A 21,591-nucleotide genomic window follows, 5' to 3' on the forward strand; every position below is an offset into this window, starting at 1 on the left:
TAAGTAGATTGTTAATCTCGCTTGGTGGCTACCTATAGCGACGATTTGGTTGTTGCATAATATCTATTCGTTATGTAATTACGCTATTGTTCTCCAATGAACGCTGCCTGGGTAATGAATATTAATGAGCTGCGTCGTTACTTTCCAATGGCGGAGGGTTGCCTAATGAATATTAATAAGCAAACCCTAGTCGCAGTAGGATTAGTAAATTCGCGTTTCACCGGGGGTGAGTCCTGAGAGCGAGAGAGACGCAGTGTGGGCGGGTTAAGAAACTGCGAGAGGGAGGAGATATCACACCGTCTCTTTTTTCTCACGGCATCCACCGAAAACGGGGGCATTGGTTTCTTCGTATCTAATCTTCAAATTCCAGTTTGGCTCCTTTCCGCAGTTCGAGTCGTTTCGGGAGGCACCGGAGGTCCCAGCCGTTGCGTTCGGTGTGTCGGCGGGCATCAGGCTGTCATAGGTGTGTGAGTGTGTGACGGATGCTTAGAGGAGACTGAGCGGGGTACCATCTCACACCTCACGGTAACGTACATTTGATCCCAAAATTATATTTATAATTCAATTCTTGCGCGTGACACAGGTGCTATATCATCTAAACTGCTCTCTGCTTTGAAAAATTACACGATATGGCGAATTTTGGGTCGCTTGAATTAATTTACAGGCTTAAAAATCGATTCGTGTTTGTCGCATATATGTGTGAGATGTTTGAGTGAGCTATAACACCGGTCGTTTTAATATCGCGTTGTAAACACCAGTAGGTTATATCACATATCTGTCCGTCATCCAAGTTGGAAGATATTAAGCTTTATATTTATACAAATACTAATGTAAGTAAATGACATAGCCTATATCAATCTTTTCAGATCAGATGTTATTCGAGGACAAGCGTCTTGATGAAACACATTTGATATTCTGTTAACAAACCTGCCTCCTGCAGGGATGTGCTACATTCGCGAGGATACACCTGCATGCGCGTGTGAGCGAGGATGCGCACACTTCTCAATTTCACGCGCACTCAATTCGCTTAATACCAAGGTTTTATTGAGCATTGATTGTCACTAGTAAATACAGCAGGCTATATAATAGTCGACATACTGTATCTCAGATGGGAGCCAGACCTCCTCGGCCATACTAGGCTACGAAAATGATGTCAAGGGTATTGCATATCATATTCACATTTACCTAGAGCGGAGTATTTAATGTCTTAATGTTTACGTTTAAGGAAATGCAGGCAAGGAAATATGTCTGTCTCTCTGTCTCTGTCTTGCGCTTTTCTGTTTCTCCTCTGTCCTCTATCTTAAACTGCTTCATAGCAGGTTAATGCATGTTATTTCCCTCTGTCCTTCCCCTCCTTCCTCCCTCAGATGGCCAGAATGAGTTTTCTCTCCTTTCTCCTCTTTTGCTTGACTTCGGTTGCCCATGGCAACAAAGGTCAGTCTCCTCCATCCTTCTGAATGTTGATACTGAGCATTGTGTCGATGATTAAGTGCGAATGAGTGTATTAACATATCTGTTCGCAGTTCTGGCATGCACATACATTTCATTTAAACCAGAAACTCAATCCGTTTTGCTGTATGTTACGGATGTTGAGTATGAAATCGTGTCAGTTAATAAATGTATTCCTCCTTTATGAATGACAACAGTAGATTTAGTAGAGATCACAAAAGGTAGGCCGCATCTCAAGGTGGCATGGGAAGAGACAACATGATGAAGAAAGTGATGGAATGACAAGAGAGCGAATAGATGATGGTGGGACAGCAAAATTTGGAGAATGGCAGAAAGGATGCTGATATATATTATATATACTGTAGGATCTCTGTGAAAAAGAGAGGGGGAGTGAGAGGTCGACTCTTGTCCTTGAAGAAAAAGGGTGAAAGCTTATCTATTCTCGTCTCTGCTATTTTTACACACGTGGGAAACCGGAGATGCTATATTTCTGAATTTAAGGCTAACTTTTCTCTGTGGGATCACAGACATGCGTTGATCTTTCTATCTATCCTCTGTCACAGCTGTTGACGGAGTCGTTCAAAATGCTCCGGTCAGTGTGGAAAAGTGGCACGTGTGATAAATGGAGTGAGATGCACAGCGTAGTCGCTTGGTCCGTAATCCGAGGAGTAATCCAGTGCTCTGATGCTCAGATTAATGTTATATGGCTGAGTGAGGGATGAGAGGGAGGAACGCGGGCGTGAGTGGGTGGGTGGGAGGGAGAGAGAGGGATAGGTGGATAAATGGCAAAAAAAGACAGATTGACTTGAAATATGAGAGCGAGGTGGACGGCATGTAGCCACACATGAAAAAGATTGGTGCATTTTAGTTCGTGGTCAGCACACTGTCTAGTAGTATAGTAGGCTATCATATGACAAGAGGTTTAAATCTTTTTATGAAACGGCTCAGTAATAAGGATTAGAAGTTATGATTTTTACGCACCTTGCCAACGTTTTAACTGGCACCAGGGCAAAAGAAGGATTGATTGTTATTTGTTAGCTATATGTATTTTGCTAGAAATATTTATACATTTTTCATATAAGTTGTTTAAATAAATTGATGTTTTTTACATTCATACTGATATTTAATATATAAATACACAATATTCAAATGTATGGGGTCAGAAAGATTTTTTGAATGTTTATGAAAGAAGTCTGTTATGCTCACCAAAGCTGCATTTTTTCCAAATATACAGTAAAAACAGTAAGCATTTTAAAATGTCATTTATTCCTGTGATGGCAAACTGTAGTCTTCAGTGTAACATATTCCTTCAGAAATCATTACAAGCTTAATTTTGTTGTCGAAAAATATTTTTTTATTTAAATTAAATTTGATGTTACTCAATATAAAGTTTAAAACAGTAGAATTTATAAAAAATAAAATCGTTTTTTTTAATGTAAACGTCTTTACTTTCACTTTGAATCAGCTTAATGTGTCTGTGCTGAATACGTCTTAATTAGTTGTTTTTTTTTATTTTACTGACCCCAAACATTTGAACAGTATATATTACAAAAAATGGAAAATGTTCTTGAAATTAAACAGTTTTAATGTAACTTAGTGAGCAAAACAATGGCATACAAATCACAGTAAGATTGGTTTGCAGTTTCCAACATACTTATGTTTTTAAGACTATCAGTAATTTTTCACGAATTTGACAAAGCCTCCTGTAATGCCGGGTTCAGACTACACAATATTTTTGTCGGTCACGATAGTCATTGTCAGATTACACGATTTTGACTCCTAAAATCTTGTCGTGGCGTGGACAAGAAACATGTCAGACTACACGTTGCTTCCCGACGTGATGTCATCGAGAAGGCGGAACTAGCGACTGACTTCTGAAAACAAGAGTGCAAACATTGCTGAAACGCTTCCGCTATAGTTCACCAGCATTTTTCTTTCTTTGTTCTGTCGTGGTAGTCCCTCGATGACACATCATACAGGCAGGAGTACTGCTGCCACAGCTCCACGAACCTTTCCTCCATCTCATAATTCCACCTAGCAGCACCATCATCTCTCTTTCGTTTTGCCATGTTTGAAACCTGTGTATGAAAAAGCTTCTGTGCTGCTATTGGTCAACATCACCAATGTGACAGAACTCGTCGTGGACAACGGGAAAAAAATTTAACATGCTAGTCTTTCTGTCGTGATGTTGTGAAGCATCGCAGACACGGAATCGGTTGTCATCCACTATGACACACTACACGAGCTGAAACGATGGAATCTTGCATCCCGACGTCCATTGTCGTTTACGAATCCCCACGACACCCTACGTCAAGCAAATTGTGGCAAAATCAGGCTAAAAGCTAAAAAACAGGCATAAGTTAGCCAGCTAGATAACGTGATCTCAGTGACAAATCAACAAAATTTGTAGCAACAATGCGAAAACACATCACAGCAAACCAATGTTTAAGTTGCAAGGCATAAAAATGGAATGTACAAGCTAATGAATGTAAAAATTATTGTGGCAATGCAGCACAAACCAGAACGACCCCTGGCCAGTTGGCCAGCTTTATTGTTGAAGATTTCTAATTTTCAGGGTGTTTAATGTAGGTTTGCATGGTTCCGTCTTTCTCCAAGCATTCTAAGAGAAGCTATCTGTCTGTTTTTAAGTGATAGGCGCAATATACCTCACGTTGTGCGATCAGGCCAAACATCTCTACACCTAATTACTCTGCAAAGCAGCGAGGCGTGGTGTGCTGTCTGTGTGTGTGTTGTGTTGTGTGACCATCACACAGTTTCAGTCGATCCCCATATGGGTATGTTTGTAACTTAATGTGCAAGTGGTATGCATATGTACAGCTGGTTGAACCACTGCACCATCTGCCACTAACGTATTTTAGCACAACTTTTTTTATTTGTTGCAAATTCCTTTGGCTTGGACTGCTTGTGTTCGTCTTTGAACCTCTGCTCACTCACCTTCATAACGCCGTGTTATAAATAGTCTTGTCAAAAAAAAAAAAAAGCTGTTTGTTCCGAATCACAGCTTGTTCCTGTGGCTCTCACGCCTGTCCCTTGCTTTTGTGATTGTTCTTTCTCAGCCAATAAACACAAGCCATGGATCGAAACGGAGTACCAAGGGATCGTCATGGAAAACGACAACACTGTCCTCCTCAACCCACCTCTGTTCGCCCTGGATAAAGATGCACCGCTGCACTATGCAGGTAAAGATGCTGATAATGTCTTAACACCTTTATGTGTTAAGGTGCAGACACATTTACCATTTCAGTATTAGTCATTTCAATAAGAATCCACACAATAAGGAATTTTGCGTGAGGGCGAAAGATTTCCCTACTCAGATTTCACATCACATTTGGATAGTTGATTGATAGATAGTAATTTGCTGCTCTGAACAACAGAAAGCTGCTTGGTTTGTTAAATAACAGTACAATACATTGAACGCATTGCACTCCTATCCCTCACAGACTCGTAAAAAATTAAATCCTAAATATGGTGCTACCCTGGCTAAGGTATATAGACAAATGATCTTATTTTTCTGCTAAATTTCTCCAAAAGTTTGGTAATGTGACCACATCTTTATAGTCACGCTATGGTTATTAATCCATTTCAAGCGTTAGTTGACCCAAAAATGAAAATTAGCCTGTTTTATTCACCCTCAAAGCATCCTAGGTGTAAAAAAACACCTGCCTACTCCCATTCTAAAGCTTGGAAGAGCAAGGATAATTTTTAATATAACTCTAACTGGATTTGTCCGAAAGAAGAAGGTCATATACACCTAGGATGCCTTGAGGGTTAGTAAAACATGGGCCAATTTTTATTTTTGGGAGAACTAACCCTTTAAGATTCTATTCATTTTACATTAACAAAATGTAATGGGCAAAAAAGGTCTTTAAACCATCATTCGCCCTTACCTCAAATTTCCGTTTGCATGGATTCTTATTGAAATGCTTGAATTTTGCCAGTGAAAATTCACCAAACAACCACACCTTAAGTCTGTAAATATAACCTCTACACCTCAACTTTGAAAAGGAAACACTAATTGTGCATGTAATATTAGTAAGGTATTTCCAATTTTCAATTTTATGCATTACAGTCATGCTGTGTTGAGTTCAGGCCAATAGTGTATGAAGCACAGCTCACGCAGAAATCACTTTCAAACAAAGCAGCTTTCTGTTGGTTAACGCAGCTAAAATCTTTCGCCCTCATGTGAATTTTTTGATTGCATAGATTGAAATGGCTGGTGAACATTCGCTGAACAGTGATAAATGTAACCGCACCTTTCGTCAGTAAATATAACCTCTTATGCCTCAAGTGTGGAAAGGACACTTAATATTCTAGTGTACTTCTAATTGACAGGGTCTAGTCAAGGGTTTGGTGTAAGAGTTATTTTGACAGGGAGGGGGCAACTTTGGAGCTTCTAGCAGCTAGTTTAGTACTGCGGTAAGTAATGACATGTTATGTTTACACAAATTAGACGAATTACACAGGGATTAAGGCTGACAGACCTCCCCCCTAGGCAGGCTGAGCTAACATTCACAGTGCCGTGTCATGTGTGACAGCACTTCCTGAACACAGACAAGTGTTTACTTCCAGAAGAGCACTCAGCAGCCCTTTTCACATCATTTCACACATCAATGTTTTTTTTTAAGTTGTGTAGTAAATGGCACTTTAAACAAGGATTTGTACAAAGGTTGTGAGTCACACACAAAATATGTTTTATTTAAATGTAGTCAGTGCAGATGCATTTTTCTCTTTTCAGGGGAGATCTGTGGGTTTAAGGTTCATAACGGACCAGGTGGTTCTGGTTCGGCACAGTTTGAGGCAGTGGTGTTGGATCGCTCCACTGGAGAAGGTCTGGTTCGATCCAAGGAGCCTCTGGACTGTGAAAGCCAGAAGGAGCACAGCTTCACCATCCAGGCGTATGACTGCGGTGAAGGTCCTGACGGCACCAACAGTAAGAAGTCTCACAAGTAAGAGATTTCTTCTGTTCAGATGGAATTTTCCTAAAAATCTGGTTTCTGCAAATTTATGCCAGACCAGTTGCATTCCTACACTCTTAACTCACTTTTCCCAGGGCCACCGTGCACGTTCGTGTAAATGATGTGAACGAGTTCTCTCCTGTCTTTGTGGAGCGTCGGTACGAGGCATCGGTGCCCGAGGGTCGTCTGTTTGATCGTATTGTGCGAGTGGAAGCCGTTGATGCCGACTGCTCACCTCAGTACAGCCAGATCTGCTTCTATGACATCATCACACCCAACGTCCCTTTCACCATTGACAACGATGGTGAGATCTACAACTGCCAGCATTGATAAAATACAGTTACACTTTTTATCTCATGTAGGGGTGACCGGGGACAGATGATGACGTGTCACAAAAATAGTGATTTGAATATATATGTAAAACATATTAAAATCACATTTTTTGTGACTTTATATATATACAGTGGGTACGGAAAGTATTCAGACCCCCTTAAATTTTTCACTCTTTGTTATATTGCAGCCATTTGCTAAAATCATTTAAGTTAATTTTTTTTCCTCATTAATGTACACACAGCACCCCATATTGACAGAAAAACACAGAATTGTTGACATTTTTGCAGATTTATTAAAAAAGAAAAACTGAAATATCACATGGTCCTAAGTATTCAGACCCTTTGCTCAGTATTTAGTAGAAGCACCCTTTTGATCTAATACAGCCATGAGTCTTTTTGGGAAAGATGCAACAAGTTTTTCAGGGGATCCTCTGCCATTCCTCCTTGCAGATCCTCTCCAGTTCTGTCAGGTTGGATGGTAAACGTTGGTGGACAGCCATTTTTAGGTCTCTCCAGAGATGCTCAATTGGGTTTAAGTCAGGGCTCTGGCTGGGCCAGTCAAGAACAGTCACAGAGTTGTTGTGAAGCCACTCCTTCATTATTTTAGCTGTGTGCTTAGGGTCATTGTCTTGTTGGAACGTAAACCTTCGGCCCAGTCTGAGGTCCTGAGCACTCTGGAGAAGGTTTTCGTCCAGGATATCCCTGTACTATATATATATATACTGTATATATATATATTTTTTTTAATAATTATTATTATTATTATTTAAATGCTTACCCTGCTGCCAGCAGCTTCCATAAAACATTTAATAAAGACTCTAAAGTTGGATACAATTTCACTCTTGTTATGAAATGAAAAACTGTTCGACTGAATAAAAAAATGTACTCTTTAAAGTGCATAATGAACATTTCATATGTAGCTCAAGGATGTTTTTTATTCAGCAACATATTTTACTGAAAAGGATTTAAAGGTTTGAAAAATCTGTATAATGTACCCCCATGTTGTTCCAAACCTGTATGACTTTCTTTATTCTGTGGAACATAAAAGAAGATTTTTTTTTTGTCCATACAGTGGAAGTCAGTGGTCTGTTTGGTAAACAACATTCTTCAAATTATCTTCTTTTGTGTCCTTCAGAATGACTAAATGATGACAGAATTTTAATTTTTGGGTGAGCTATCCCAAATGTAAGTCCCCATATAAAGGAGAAAACTTTTCAGCAATATTAAAAGTATAATATTATTACAGTGATGATATTATTACTTTGAGATGTGCTTTATTTAAGACACAGTGAATTAATATAATTTACTTTTAGGTTTTTAAAATGGCCCAAAACTACTGTTACATTCATACCCATAATATTATTATTGTAATATATACTATTATAATAATTCTTGGGAAGATTATCATTGCTTTAATCAATGTTTCAAATAATTAAAAAATGAGGTGGCATGTTGATGTTAAGTTGGTTTTTAGGGCAGTTCTCTGAACAGCCCAGTTGCTGCAGTGAGATGGAGGGATAGTCACCCTTCCTGATCATTCAATGCAGATCAGAGCACCCATTGACGGACTGAGGGGGAAGCGATCAATAGCCGACATTTTGTAACATGACAAATGCTGACGAAGAAGGAACTGGCCATTGGAAAGAAACCGAAACAAGGGAGAAAGATACAATGAGCAAGGCGCACAAGGGAGAGAGGTCCTCTTTTTAGCCATGACTTTGCAGATTTTCCTGCTGTAGTGTGTGTGGCTTGCTTTCGTAATTTGGGTCAGGCTGAACCAGACACCGCTGTGTGAATATCCTTTTATTTATTGTGCCTCTTCAATATCGTTCTTTTACTCTCTCTCTCTCTCTCTCCTCCAGTCCACAGTTGGCCTTCACCCGGTCCTGTCATCTTTCATTGCATTTTTTGTTTTTGCTCACATTTCTCATTTAGAGCTGCTTTTGATGCTTCTGGTTTCTTTGTCATAATCTCAGTGTCCCTGGCAGTATTAAATCTGCTTTATTATTTCCAATCTGAGTCTGTTTAACCAAAGCTTCTGACTTTCAAATCTTTTAGTGTTCTCTGTATTTATTTAGCTCGATATACACCCACCGGCCTCTTTGCTAGTGCCGGTTTAGGCCCCCTTTTGTCTTCAGGACCGACTTAATATTTTATGGCATAGATTCAGCAAGGTGCTAAAAACATCTTCAGAGATTTTGGTCTGTATTGACATGATAGCATCACACAGATCCACTGCACATCCAAGATGCAAATCTCCCATTTCATCACATCCTGTGACTGTGGAGGCCATTTGAGTATAGTGAAGTCATTGGCATGTTCCAAAAAACAGTTGAGATGATTTGAGATTTGATGGTGTGTTAACCTGCTTGAAAAGCCATTACAAGATGGTACACTGTGGTCATAAAGGGAGGGAGATGGTATACGGAGGTAGTCTGTGGCCTTTAAATGATGCTCAACTGGTACTAAAGAGTCTAAATTGTGGCGAGGAAATATCCCCCACACCATTACACCACCACCAACCTGAACCATTGATACAAGAAAGGATGGATCCGTGCTTTCATGTGGTTTACACCAAATTCTGAACTCTACCATCGCAATGTCGCAGTAGAAATTGATTCATCAGACACGGCAACCTTTTTCCAATCCTCTATTGTCCAATTTTGGTGAGCCCATGTGAATTGTAGCCTCAGTTTCCTGTTCTTAAAAGACAGGAGTGGTACCCGGTGTGGTCTTTTGCTGCTTCAAAGTTGTGTGTTCAGAGATGCTCTTTTGCATACTTCATGTAGGAGTGGTTATTTGAGTTACTGTTGCCTTTCTCTCAGCTCAAACCAGTCACTCAGGTCATTCTCCTCTGACCTCTGGCATCAATGAGACCCATTTTTGCCCACAGAGCTGCCACTCACTGGGTATTTTCTCTTTTTCGGACCATTCTCTGTAAACACTAGAGACAGTTGTTTGTGAAAATTCCAGTAGATCAGCAGTTTCTGAAATAATCAGACAAACCCTTCTGTCACCAAAAAACATTCCATGTTTAATGTCACTTAAATCACCTTTCTTCCCGATTCCGATGCTTGGTTTGAACTTAAGCAGATTGTCTTGACCACGTCTACATGCCTAAATGCATTGAGTTGCTGCCATGTGATTGGTTGATTAGATTTTTGCATTAATTAACTCAACTGTTCAACTACACAAGTTGAACATGAACTAATAAAGCGGCCTGTGAGTTTGTAAACTTCTCTATCTCTTGCAAATTCAGGGAACATAAAGAACACTGAGCCACTGGACTCTAAACGCCAGCATGTCCACAGTTTCTGGGTGACAGCGTTTGACTGTGGGAAGAATCGAGCTCAGGCCGATGCTCAGGTCATAGTCACAGTAAAACCTTCCTGCAAGCCAGGCTGGATTGGTAAATATTTATTTATATTTTATTTATTGAATTGTATTTATTATTATTATTTATTGAATTAATTAAATTGTACTTATTTATTCTTATGAAAAAAAAATTAGCATTTTATAAAAATTTTACTGAATTCAACAAAATTGAAAACTGACATTATGTGTGTGTGTGTGTGTTAATTACAGGATGGACAAAGCGCATTGAGTACACTCCTGGTTCTGGCAGTATCCCTCTCTTCCCAAACCTGCACTTGGAAACGTGTGAGGAGACGGTTTGGAACATCCAGGCTACTGTTGAGCTTCAAACGGGTCATATTGGGAAGGGCTGTGACAGGGACAGCTACTCAGATCGATCTGTGCGCAGACTCTGTGGTACGTTTGATTAAGTTATTTCCTGAATTTTTAATTTCTTCGATAAATTGTCTACGGTTTGAATTTGATGTGCAGATCCTCGCTCATTAGGATTAGAGATGATTAGAGAACAGAAAATTGAGGACTTGGAGTTTATCTATTACGGACTCTGTTGCCCAACTGTTTATCTCATTTAGAGCAGATGGGAAAATGTCCCAAATCATTCCTTTCTCTTTAGATTAGCTGCAGGATGAAAATCCCTTCAAATTAGGGTGTACTTAATAATTCTATAGTTCTTGCTGATCTTGCTGACACCAGCCCTGTTTTTAAATCAATAATGTGTAGGCTTTTAATGTTTTCAGGTGCTGTGAGGGGTGAAGTCGACCTCCTTCCACCTCCATCTCCTGCAACCAATTGGACCGCCGCGCTGCCGACTCTCCCATCTTCTGATTCATCCCTGGTCTTCTCCTTCAATGGCTCCACCCATGTTGCTGTAGTACCTGATTCAGTTGCTTCAGCAGTATCCGGTGACCACTTCACCCTGCAGCTGTGGATGCGAAGAGGAGGGGCCAGCACTCAGCCACCGGCCAATCAGGCGAGGGGAAACCGTAAAGAGGAGGAGACTATTATCTGCAGCACTGTAAAGAATGGTCAGTCTGTGCTGGCGTTATCGCCATACTGAAATTTCAGTACCAATGCCAGGAAAATTTAATACAAAAAAAGTTGTTGACCACACTCTTCTATTTAAAAAAGTTACTCACATTCAAAAGGTAGGTGTTGGTAAAATTTTTCTGAGCCTCTTATGCTCCCCAAAGTTTATATGAATCATTTTTATGATCAAAATACAGTAAAAACTGTAATATTGTGAAATATTACTACAATTTGAAATAGCTGTTTTATATTAAAATGTATTTTAAAATGTTATTTCTGTGATGGCAAAGCTTAATTTTCAGCAGCTATTACTCCAGTCTTCAGTGTCACATGATCTTTCAGAAATCAATCTAATATGCTGATTTGCTGCTCAAGATACATTTCCAATTGAAAATAATATTGCTTAATATTAAGCTGCTTAATATTTTTGTGGAACTGTGATACATTTCTTTGATGAATACAAAGTAAAAAATAAATGCATGTATTTGAAATATAAATCTTTTGTAACATTATAAATGTCTTTACTTACGCTTTTGTTCAATTTAATGCATCTTTACTGAGTAAAAGTATTAATTTATTTTAAATTTCTTAATACATCTTACTAACCCAAACTTCTGAACAGCAGTGTACGTATTAATAAAAATATGAATAAATGAAATTGAAACAATGGAATATAATCTTCAAGTAAATAAGCAAAGTAATTATTTATGTATAAATAATACAAACAATGTATTCTATTGCACAAATCTGATATTTTGACAAAATACACCTTGCCAAGGTTAGCATTTTTGACCATGAAATTTAGTAGCGAAGTGCCAGACATCCCTGGTCAGTAGTCAGTGTTTAAGAACTCAAATTTGAGCTGCTCTACTAAACAGTTTTGTGGTCTCATTTCCAGATGACTCGTACTCTCACTACTCCTTATCGGTACATGGCTGTCGTCTCTCTCTCTTCTATTGGCCGGATGTGTCTGCCGCAAGACCTGTCAAATTCCTTTGGAAACTGGAACAGGTAAACTAACCATGACAGCAAATCTTAGTTACTTTAATCCTGTCACACACAGTCTGTCACAGGAACTATGTGAGACGTGTTGTTTTGAATGCTATAAATATAATACATTTGCATGTGTACACGTTGTTGTAGAGCTTAGCTGAACTTCTGACTCTGACAGGTGTGTGACAGTGAGTGGCATCACCTGTCCCTAAGTGTGCAGTTCCCCTCTGTCACACTCTACGTGGATGGTGTGACCTTTGACCCCGCACTCATCCATGACAACGGAGCCATCCCCAACCCAGTACCACACCAGCGGCTGGTCATTGGAGCATGCTGGGGTAATTTTACGATTAGTCATGTGATAAATCTTAGAGGCTGGTGTGAAGATCTCAGCAGTAGGTGGAGCAGAAATCTGTAGTCATGTTCTTTTCTGAGACTATATGTGTTTCAGCTATTAATAGACTCATGTATTATTCAACTAAAAAGAATCGTTCTTACACACTGTGGCACTCGTTTAGAGTGTGTGTGTGGTAGAAAGCTGCCCAAGCTTTCCGTCTCCTGCTGCTCTTCTAACTGGGTCACCTAGTCTATGTTAATCACCTCCTAGAATGATGTTTTGACACTGGGAAGAGGCTCTAAGTAATAGTTCAATAACGACAATTCTGCCATTATTTACACACCCTCATATCATTTCAAACTATATGCTGTTATTTTTTAACTTGTTAATGTTACACAGCTTTTGCCATGTAACCATATTTCATATTGACCAGGGACTCAATAAAAGACAAAAACACAATTAAAGCTCTGTACTGTAAAAGTAGAATTATAGAAGTTTTCTGAAACGATAAAAATTGAAATAACTATACACACTGATAATCTTCACCTCCACCAAAAGCTTGTATCTAGCTGGCATTCTGAGAAACAAATGGAAATATTGACTAATTTTGACAAATTCCAGTCTGTCCCTCACACAAAGCTATCATATAGCTTCAGAAGTGATATACAAAATACAGTATTGAATACAAAATACACCAATACAAAATAACAGAACATACACTATACCCTTTAAAAGTTTTGAGTCAGTAAGATTTTAATACTTTAATTTAGCAAAGATGCATTGAATTGATGCATTAAACTTTAATGCAACTTAGCAAAGATGCGTTAAAGCATTTATCAATTTCCTTTCACTTCTCACGTTTTTTCTTCCTGTAGAGCCAGAAGAGAAACCGAGAGACATTGTGAACAACACCATGCCAGAGAGTAAAGAGACAGGTAAGGTGCACACCAGGACAATGAATCTGTCTATGTTTGTGTGTGGATGTGTTATTCATAAGCTATCTGAGGACAATAGAGATACTCAGTTAAGTGCCGGTATGAGTTTAATGTCCTTAAAAGAGTCTGTATTGATTCATATCTATAATATCTTCTCATTTTGGCTCATAGGGAAGTTTGTCAGTGGTTACAAAGGGCTTTTGTCAGGAGTGACTGTGCGTCCAGGAAATGTGGAGCCTCACAGTGTGGTGGAGTGTCTGTATGCTTGTCGAGAAGGGCTTGATTTCGGAGACCTTGAGACTTTAGGCTCAGGCATGAAGGTACATTAACACTACTAATTAAAGTTGGTTTATTTCACATCTTTACCTGTAATATAGCCCATAGTTCTTCCTAAAAAATGTATGGGCACTACTATAACGGTTTTGCTTTGTATTTTGTCCAACTCTATTCTGTCAATAGTGTTTAAGTCACATTTAACCGGGAATGTTCCTGTAATGTCCCTTCCTCAGGTGCATGTGAACCCTAGCCAGTCTGTGCTGGTGTTAGAAGGAGACGACATTGAAAGTTTCAACCGTGCTGTTCAGCAGGTGACATACAGGAACTCTCTACGATTTGCCACACCTGGTGTCCGTCCGCTCAAACTGACCACCTCTCTCAGGTAGACAACCATCCACACACCGAAATAATGATCTTTCTTCAGCATTTCAACGTACCCAGCATATCTAAAGCATGCTGAAAAGAAGGAGATGAAAAAATCGACTGATAAGTGCAGAGTAAAGAAGCTGTGTACATTTCACAATATACATTTTTGTAGAAAACAACTCTGTTTTTTGGCAAGTATGTAGATTTTAGGGCTTTACTTTACTGTCACCAGATATCAGGCCAGTGGGTTGTGGTGACCAGCTGTAGTATCAACTACCAGATGGAGATTAATTTAACCAGCTGCTCACAGATTTATTGGCATATATTCACATAAACATATGAGCACACATTTATGCAAAGTTGCAGACAGTAACGTGAATATAATATTCTGATTAATTCATCAGATTAATCACAATTAATCATGTAATTCAAACGTTTGGGGTTCGTTTTTAAAATATATGAATAGTTTTATTCAGCAAAGTTGCATTAAATTAATCAAAGGTGACAGTTATTTTTTAAATAATGATTTCTATTTCACATAAATGCTTTTCTTTTGAACGTTCTGTTCATCAAAGGCTCCTGAAAAAATGTATTACTGTTTTCACAAATATATTAAGCATCACTGTTTTCAATATTGATAATATTAAAAACTTTTTTTTGAGCAGCAAATCAGCATATTAGAATGATTTCTGAAAGATCATGTGACACTGAAGACTGGAGTAATGGCTGCTGAAAATTCAGCTTTGCATCACAGGAATAAAGTACATTTTAAAATGTATTAAATAGAAAATAATTGTAAAACTGTAATAATTGTAAATTGTAATAATATTTCACAATACTGCTGCTTTTAATGTATTTTTAATCAAATAAATGCAACCTTAATAAGCACAAGAGGCTTATTTTAAAACCATTAAAACCATTTGACCTAAAGCATTATTAAATGTGTAAATGTGACACATTATAATCATAAACCATTGCAGCAAAATGACATAAACATGTTAAAGGGGTAATATGATGTTGCTAAAAAGAACAGTATTTTGTGTATTTGATTTAATGAAATGTGTTTAAGCGGTTTAAGGTAAAAAAAACCCACATTATTTTTCCACATACTGTACATTATTGTTTCTCCTCTATGCCCCGCCTTTCTGAAACGCGTCGATTTTTACAAAGCTCATCGGTCTGAAAAAGCGAGGTGTATGCTGATTGGCCAGCTATCCAGTGCGTTGTGATTGGCCAAATACCTCAAGCGTGAGACGGAAATGTTACGCCCCTCACCATATTGTGATGATGCCCTGTCAGGCCGGAGCGATGATTCAAAAACATGAAAACCCATTATAAACAAGGCATTCGTTGCATCCATTGGGGACATAATTATGAATTATAATGACTTATACTGTCTTTTTACGCGTTGCTTTTCATCGCGCCACGTAAACATAAAACCATGTCTGCATTTGTGATCGAAGAAATGACAAACAACAAGCCCTACTCTACACTGACCAAAAAACTCGCTTTAAATATATAAAATATAAAAACTCTTTAAATATAAAAAACGTACCTACAGTCTTTGAGTCAGAACAGCCGGCATTGTAGTCTACTCTCCCAGGATCAGGAAACAGTCCTCCATAAAATGTGCTGCACACATCTGAATATTTGGGTTGAAGTGTTCTGGAACAGTGTTGTAAATACAACTTAACCACTGATTTCTAGTCGTGTCCATTTTTGGAAGGCCAAACAAAGTAGTTTCGCTTTCACAACGAAACAGCGTCTCACACACGGCGGCCTACAGTGAGCAGAGGCCGGGGGCTAGCGTGAGGAACGGCCGGAGGGTTAGAGTGAGCAGAGGCGGGGGGGCTTGAGAACAGCACGGCCGGCGATTTCGACGAAGGAGCATCCGGAAGGACATGTGATCTTCCCACATAGTGAGGTAGATATGTGGGGGCGTGTTAGAACGAGCCGTTTTAGGTAGGCGTGGCTGACTCTGAACTTTTATAAAGAATATCTCTTTGGATTTGAGACTTTATGCACCAAGAGCTTGTAACACTCCAAAGAGAAAGGAAAAATTTAAATCGCATCATATGACCCCTTTAAGATACTTTTTTCTCAAGTATCTAAGCATTCTCTTTAAATCATCATAATTCTCTTTGTCCTTCTGCAGGTGTTTCAGTGAAGAGAACTGTCTCTCTCTCAGACAGCTGGAGGGTTACCTGGTTGTGCTCCAGCCTGACGCCCCTCAGATTTCTCTCTCTGGGGTGGGACCCCACCTGGCTCGGCCAGCCGCTGAGTTTGAGGGCCTTCAAGGGGTTCCCTTGTTTCCTGAGCTCCGTATCGTCTGCTCCTTGTCTCATGCTGTGAACACAGCTGCTCAAGGCATGGAAGGAGGGGGTAAGCTTTGGAAATCTCACCTAAAACAGTAATCTGTTAACCCACCGCTTGATGGATTACCCCTATAAGGGCTTTTTTATCAAAATGGATTCTATTCATTTATCCATATTATCTGAGGCGATGCAGCAGAGAGGCTTTCTAATAAAGAAGTCAAGGTCAAGGCTTTATCAGATTATTTGCAAGTTAGTATGCAAGTATTGTCTTTCGATAGAAAGTGAGAGCAAAACAAGCAACAGAGTTACTTACTCGCCCACAGGATAACTTGTACTCACTCTGTTATCGGTGAATTTAGGCTTGTGCAATGCAGCGGACAGACCTTTGCTACTCTCTCACTTCAGTGTTATGGCCAAAGGGTAGAGAATTATTCAGTCTTTTTCTGTCTCTTTATCAGCACTGATGTCAGATGCTGTGGCTCATACTCTGGATGGGTGTGAAGTGCAGCCCTTGGGGGAGGAGCTAAACCCAGAAAGGGAGGAGCTTCTGATTGACATGGAGGCATTAAAAGAGAGGGGACTGGACATCATTAACACAACAGCCTACATTGCCATCACTGGTAATTTTTTATATTAACGTTATGGCTTAAATTGCTTTCACTGGTAATAAAAACAGTGGGAAAGCACTGTGTAAAATATTTGGACACTTATCTGTACTCTTAACGATGGATAAGTGTCACTGTTACCAGAAAGTGTCCAAATATAATAATTTTTGTCTTAATTTAGAACAAAATATACAGTGTTTTAGAAATGTAAACATTACCACTTGTTGTACTACTTCAAAATAAATGTCACTTGATTTCATATTTTATTAAATAATGTAAAACATTTGTCCATGTTTAAGTTTTACTACTTGGGGCTATAAATGCAAATCATGTACATGGTCAGTAAGATTTTAAAAAAAGTTACCTTGGGAAAAAAAAGCCTTATGCTCATGTATTTGATCAAAAATACAATAGAAAATATAGTGAAAATAACTATTTCAAAATTGTAATTTATTCCTACGATGGCAAAGCTGAATTTTCAGTAGTCATTACTCCAGTCTTCATTATCACATGATCCTTCAGAAATCATTCTAATATGCTGATTTGATGCTCAAGAAACATTTTTATTATTTTCAATAATATTATAAAATATAAAAAATTATATTTTACTTTCATTGCTATCTAATATAATGCTGTACAGTCACTTTTGATCAATTTAATGCATCCTTGCTGAATAAAGTATTATTTTCTAAAATAAAATTATCTTACTGACCCCACACTTTTGAACAACAATGAATGCAATAAGTAAAAAGATAAATTATTTTAGCATAAACACGTAATGAACACGTTCTCATTTATTTAGCAGGAAATAGAAAAACTGCAAGCCTTTAATTCTTCTCTTTCAGGAGCGGAGTCTATCTCTGTGTACGAGGATGTGTTGCGCTCCATTCGCTATCGCTTAGCAAAGGGCTCTGCTCGTTTTGAAAGAAGGTTCCGTCTGTCGTGCTCAGAAATGAACGGCCGGTACACCAGCAACGAGCTCACGCTGGAGGTAATGAACACCACTGAGCACATGACACTGATGTGGACACACACATCACTTAATTAACACACACACACAATCTCTCTTTCTCTGTCTGGCTTTCTCCTACACTTGCTCAGGTGAACTTCCTGCACTCTCTGGACAGTCTGTACCATCCGTCTCACCTGCTGGCGTCCCAGCAGCAGTTCCTCCACCCATCCCATCACACTGGGGAACTGAGTGGACACACACTCCCCAACCCACACCGCAACTCAGGTACATGTCTGAGTCTGACATTTTTATTGGTATTTATTGGTATATCAAATTTTTCTCCTATTTATAATGTTTAGTAAATGGTCTTTTTTTACTGCAGAGAAAGTTTTGAGTTCTGAACAAAGTATATTTTAATAGTATAATAACATTCTCATGATATGAACCTTTAAAAAAATGATCAAATATAAAGAATAAACAATGTCTCTCTCTCTCTCCTCATGTGTACAGTTGTTCCAGGAGCCGCAACTGTCATCATCATGGTGTGCGTGGGTTTCTTGGTTGTCATGGTGATTCTTGGTGTCTTTCGCATCCGTTCCATCCACCGCCGTGGTGAAGGAGCAAGAGGCGGAGGCAAAGAAGGCAGTAACCAATGGGATGATTCGGCGCTCACCATCATCGTGAACCCAATGGAGGTATGAATGCAAAAGTAGATACATGTACGACTCTTCAAAAGTTTGGGGTCAGTAAATTTTTTTTCATGCTTTTGAAAAGTACCAAGGCTGCATTTATTTATTCAAAAATACAGAAAAAAACTGTAATAATGGGAAATATTATGAAAATTTTAAATAACTGTTTTCGATTAGAATATATTTTAAAATGTAATATATTCCTGTGTTGGCAATGCTAAATTTTCAGCAGCAATTACTCCAGTCTTCAAAAGTCATATGCTGATTTGGTGCTAATTTCTTATTATTATTAGTGTTGAGAAAAGTTGTGCTGCTTCATATTTTTTTATGATACATTTTTTCCAGGAATCTTTAATCAATAGAAAATTCAAAAGAACAGTATTTATTTGAAATACAAATGTTTAATAGCATTATAAATGTCTTTACTGTCACTTTTGATCAATTGAATGCATCCGTGCTGAATTAAGGTATTAATTAATTATTTTTTTTCAAAAATCCTACTGACCCCAAACTTTTGAATGGTAGTGTATCAGTATTATTACTGATGTGTGTGGTATCTTACGCATCTCTCTTTATATTCTTTCTCTTAGACATATGAGAACCGCATGGGAATTGCAACAGATATGGAAGGAGAGTGTGACGACGAGGAAGAGGTAGTGGATTCGCCCGACGATACCAGTGATGACCAAAGAATCATCATCAAGAAAGAGGGAAGAGACTCCGCCCCCAGACGCTACTGAGCCAATTAACCACACCCACATACTAAAACACCACCCACTCATTTAAAACACAGGAATATACAAACACACACAGATGCACCATCAAAGAAATTGCAAAGTGTCCAACACACCAGTGACACAATTATAGGATCTCAGCCTCTGGAAATGCAATGCTTCCCTCTGGAATGTACGCTCCCATAATGCACAACGCATTCCCTCTTTGCCACTCTCAACCCAGACCCCAATATTTATTAATGGCACAATTATATTCATTCATCCTACAACCGTTCCAATTGATGTGCTCACAACACTTTATCGAACATAATGAAAACACTAATTGTCAACTCATATCAGCTAATTGACTCCGAATGTTTCAGATTACAGCCTATTGTAATTAATATGACGTCTAGTGCCCAGTACACCAAGTACAAAACCACTTGAGAAGCGGTATTTCCTCTGCACAATCTGTCTCTTGATACATTCCTTGAACAAATTCACATGTACAGATATAGAGGACTAGTCAGTAAAGGTGTTTCGTAATAGTGATAGACTCCAGCTAGGTATGCAAGTGCTTTCTTTTAAGCATCACAATGCACACACACACACACACACACACACACACACACACAAATCTGTGCACCTCTTCTCACAACCTCGCGAAAAACACAGTACAGTGCAATGCCCTCTGCTGTATCAGAATGTTAGCTCAACCTGGGCAGTTTTGATTGTACTTAAATGTATGTAAATACAAATGACTACTACTATTATTCTCATTTCTTGTTGTCGGTTCCATTATTTTTGTTCATTTTTGGTCTTTGCACTTTCAGATAGGCTAGGTATTTTTTTCTAATATCTCTATTGGTAATATCCAGTGATAATGACAATAATAGTATTAGTAATAAGAGCGGTAATGATTGGCTTGATGAATGTCTATTTATTTGTGTGTTCAATTGTGTAATTTAAAAACTTGTTAATATCTGATTCACAGTGGAACAGAAAGGCACATTAATGTTATGCCTAGAACACTTTTCACCTCTGCCATCATCCTCTCTCTCTCTTTTCTTCCCCGTCTTTTCTTTATCCGTACACTCTTCAGATACTGCCACTGCTTTTTTTGGTTTCTGAATGTACAACTGTGCCACCCCTTCCTCCTTCCAGCTCGCACTCCTCCTCTCTTTTTCCTGTGACTATTTCTCTGTCTGTGTTAGTGTACAGTGGAAACCTGTCAGTAAATAAAGGCCTGTTGTTTTTGCAGTGTGATATTATGAATGGATACATTTGCATTAATAAGATATATTATTACAATGGTTACCATTGGGACAATTAACTATACTTATAGACACAATGACATGGATTATATGGATTGATTGTTATTGATAACCGTCTGAAGAATTAATCTGTTCAAAAAATTCATAATAAAAACACACGGATAACGTCAGCAGATGGTCAGTGGTTTTTGTTATAGTCTTGAAAAGATGACAGTTGCAGATTTAAAATATTTTAAATTAAAAATATTTTAAAACAAACATTACGTATTAACAGATTACACACAGATGATCATAATGTGATTATTTAGAGAGCTGTGCATGGAATATGAAATGTTTTAAAATATAAATAATGAATTGCCTATGAATCCTTCCTGTTAGGCAGGACATGACCTCCTGTCTTAATATATTGGATGAATTATTCAACCTGCAATTTTGAAAGATTTAAATCATATTCATTCATAACATCACAATTAATTAAACATATGAGTGAATTCTGTATAAATAAACCAACTACTGTAGTATTAGCCGATGTTGCCATTTTTGCAACAACAACAAAAAAAACTAGAAATTATTAGAAAATATTTTTGTACAATCAATCAATCAATATTTTATTATAATTATTACAAATGTTAAGGGTTAAGGGTCTCTCACATATCAGAATTCTCAACAATACTGCTAAAATCGCAACTAACCTGTTTATTTCCATCCTGTTGGGCATCATATTTATTGCCACTGTATGCTATAGATTAATAAAGTTTAGGTCCTTGAGCTTGAACAGAGCATTTCTTTTTCGGTACACGTTTATAGCAATACGCCCCTAAATTACACATGCACAATCATTTTTTTTTAATTACAGAGCTAAACAGATACTGCACAACAGGATTTAAAATGACTGCTCATTCTACAAAATCCTAATCCTTTTCCCATCACTGTAGGAATTTGACGTAACTTCATCGTAAATCTCATCCGTCGTGATGC

The 21,591-nt window shown here is 38.3% G+C and overlaps 1 protein-coding gene across 2 annotated transcripts; it reads left to right on the plus strand.

The window, feature by feature from the left end:
- The first annotated feature begins 228 nt into the window (after nt 1-228).
- On the plus strand, nt 229-20,783 carry clstn3 (calsyntenin 3). Of its 2 annotated transcripts, none has more exons than XM_016230597.1 (19): nt 229-525; nt 1,368-1,434; nt 4,527-4,649; nt 6,206-6,416; nt 6,521-6,729; nt 10,017-10,166; nt 10,343-10,528; nt 10,870-11,157; nt 12,057-12,169; nt 12,330-12,489; nt 13,364-13,423; nt 13,595-13,743; nt 13,933-14,081; nt 16,221-16,447; nt 16,839-17,000; nt 17,831-17,976; nt 18,087-18,222; nt 18,448-18,632; nt 19,217-20,783. In XM_016230597.1, exons 2-19 carry the CDS (start codon nt 1,368-1,370, stop codon nt 19,364-19,366), a joined length of 2,871 nt encoding a protein of 956 aa, XP_016086083.1. In that variant the 5' UTR covers nt 229-525; the 3' UTR covers nt 19,367-20,783. The 2 variants fall into 2 exon arrangements, with proteins under 2 accessions (XP_016086083.1, XP_016086084.1); XM_016230598.1 differs by having other exon boundaries at nt 229-463.
- Nucleotides 20,784-21,591: the final 808 nt, after the last annotated feature.

Source organism: Sinocyclocheilus grahami, unplaced genomic scaffold (genome assembly GCF_001515645.1).
Source record: "Sinocyclocheilus grahami isolate Dianchi unplaced genomic scaffold, SAMN03320097.WGS_v1.1 scaffold373.1, whole genome shotgun sequence".
Taxonomy (NCBI): Eukaryota; Metazoa; Chordata; class Actinopteri; order Cypriniformes; family Cyprinidae; genus Sinocyclocheilus; species Sinocyclocheilus grahami.

Bases quoted from the DNA above. Each gene is read 5' to 3' on its own strand.
- clstn3 (XM_016230597.1), top strand. From the start codon at position 1,368: ATGGCCAGAATGAGTTTTCTCTCCTTTCTCCTCTTTTGCTTGACTTCG. The intron at 1,435-4,526 runs GTCAGTCTCCTC...GTTCTTTCTCAG, and splicing joins GGTTGCCCATGGCAACAAAG to CCAATAAACACAAGCCATGG. The intron at 13,424-13,594 runs GTAAGGTGCACA...TTTGGCTCATAG, and splicing joins GCCAGAGAGTAAAGAGACAG to GGAAGTTTGTCAGTGGTTAC.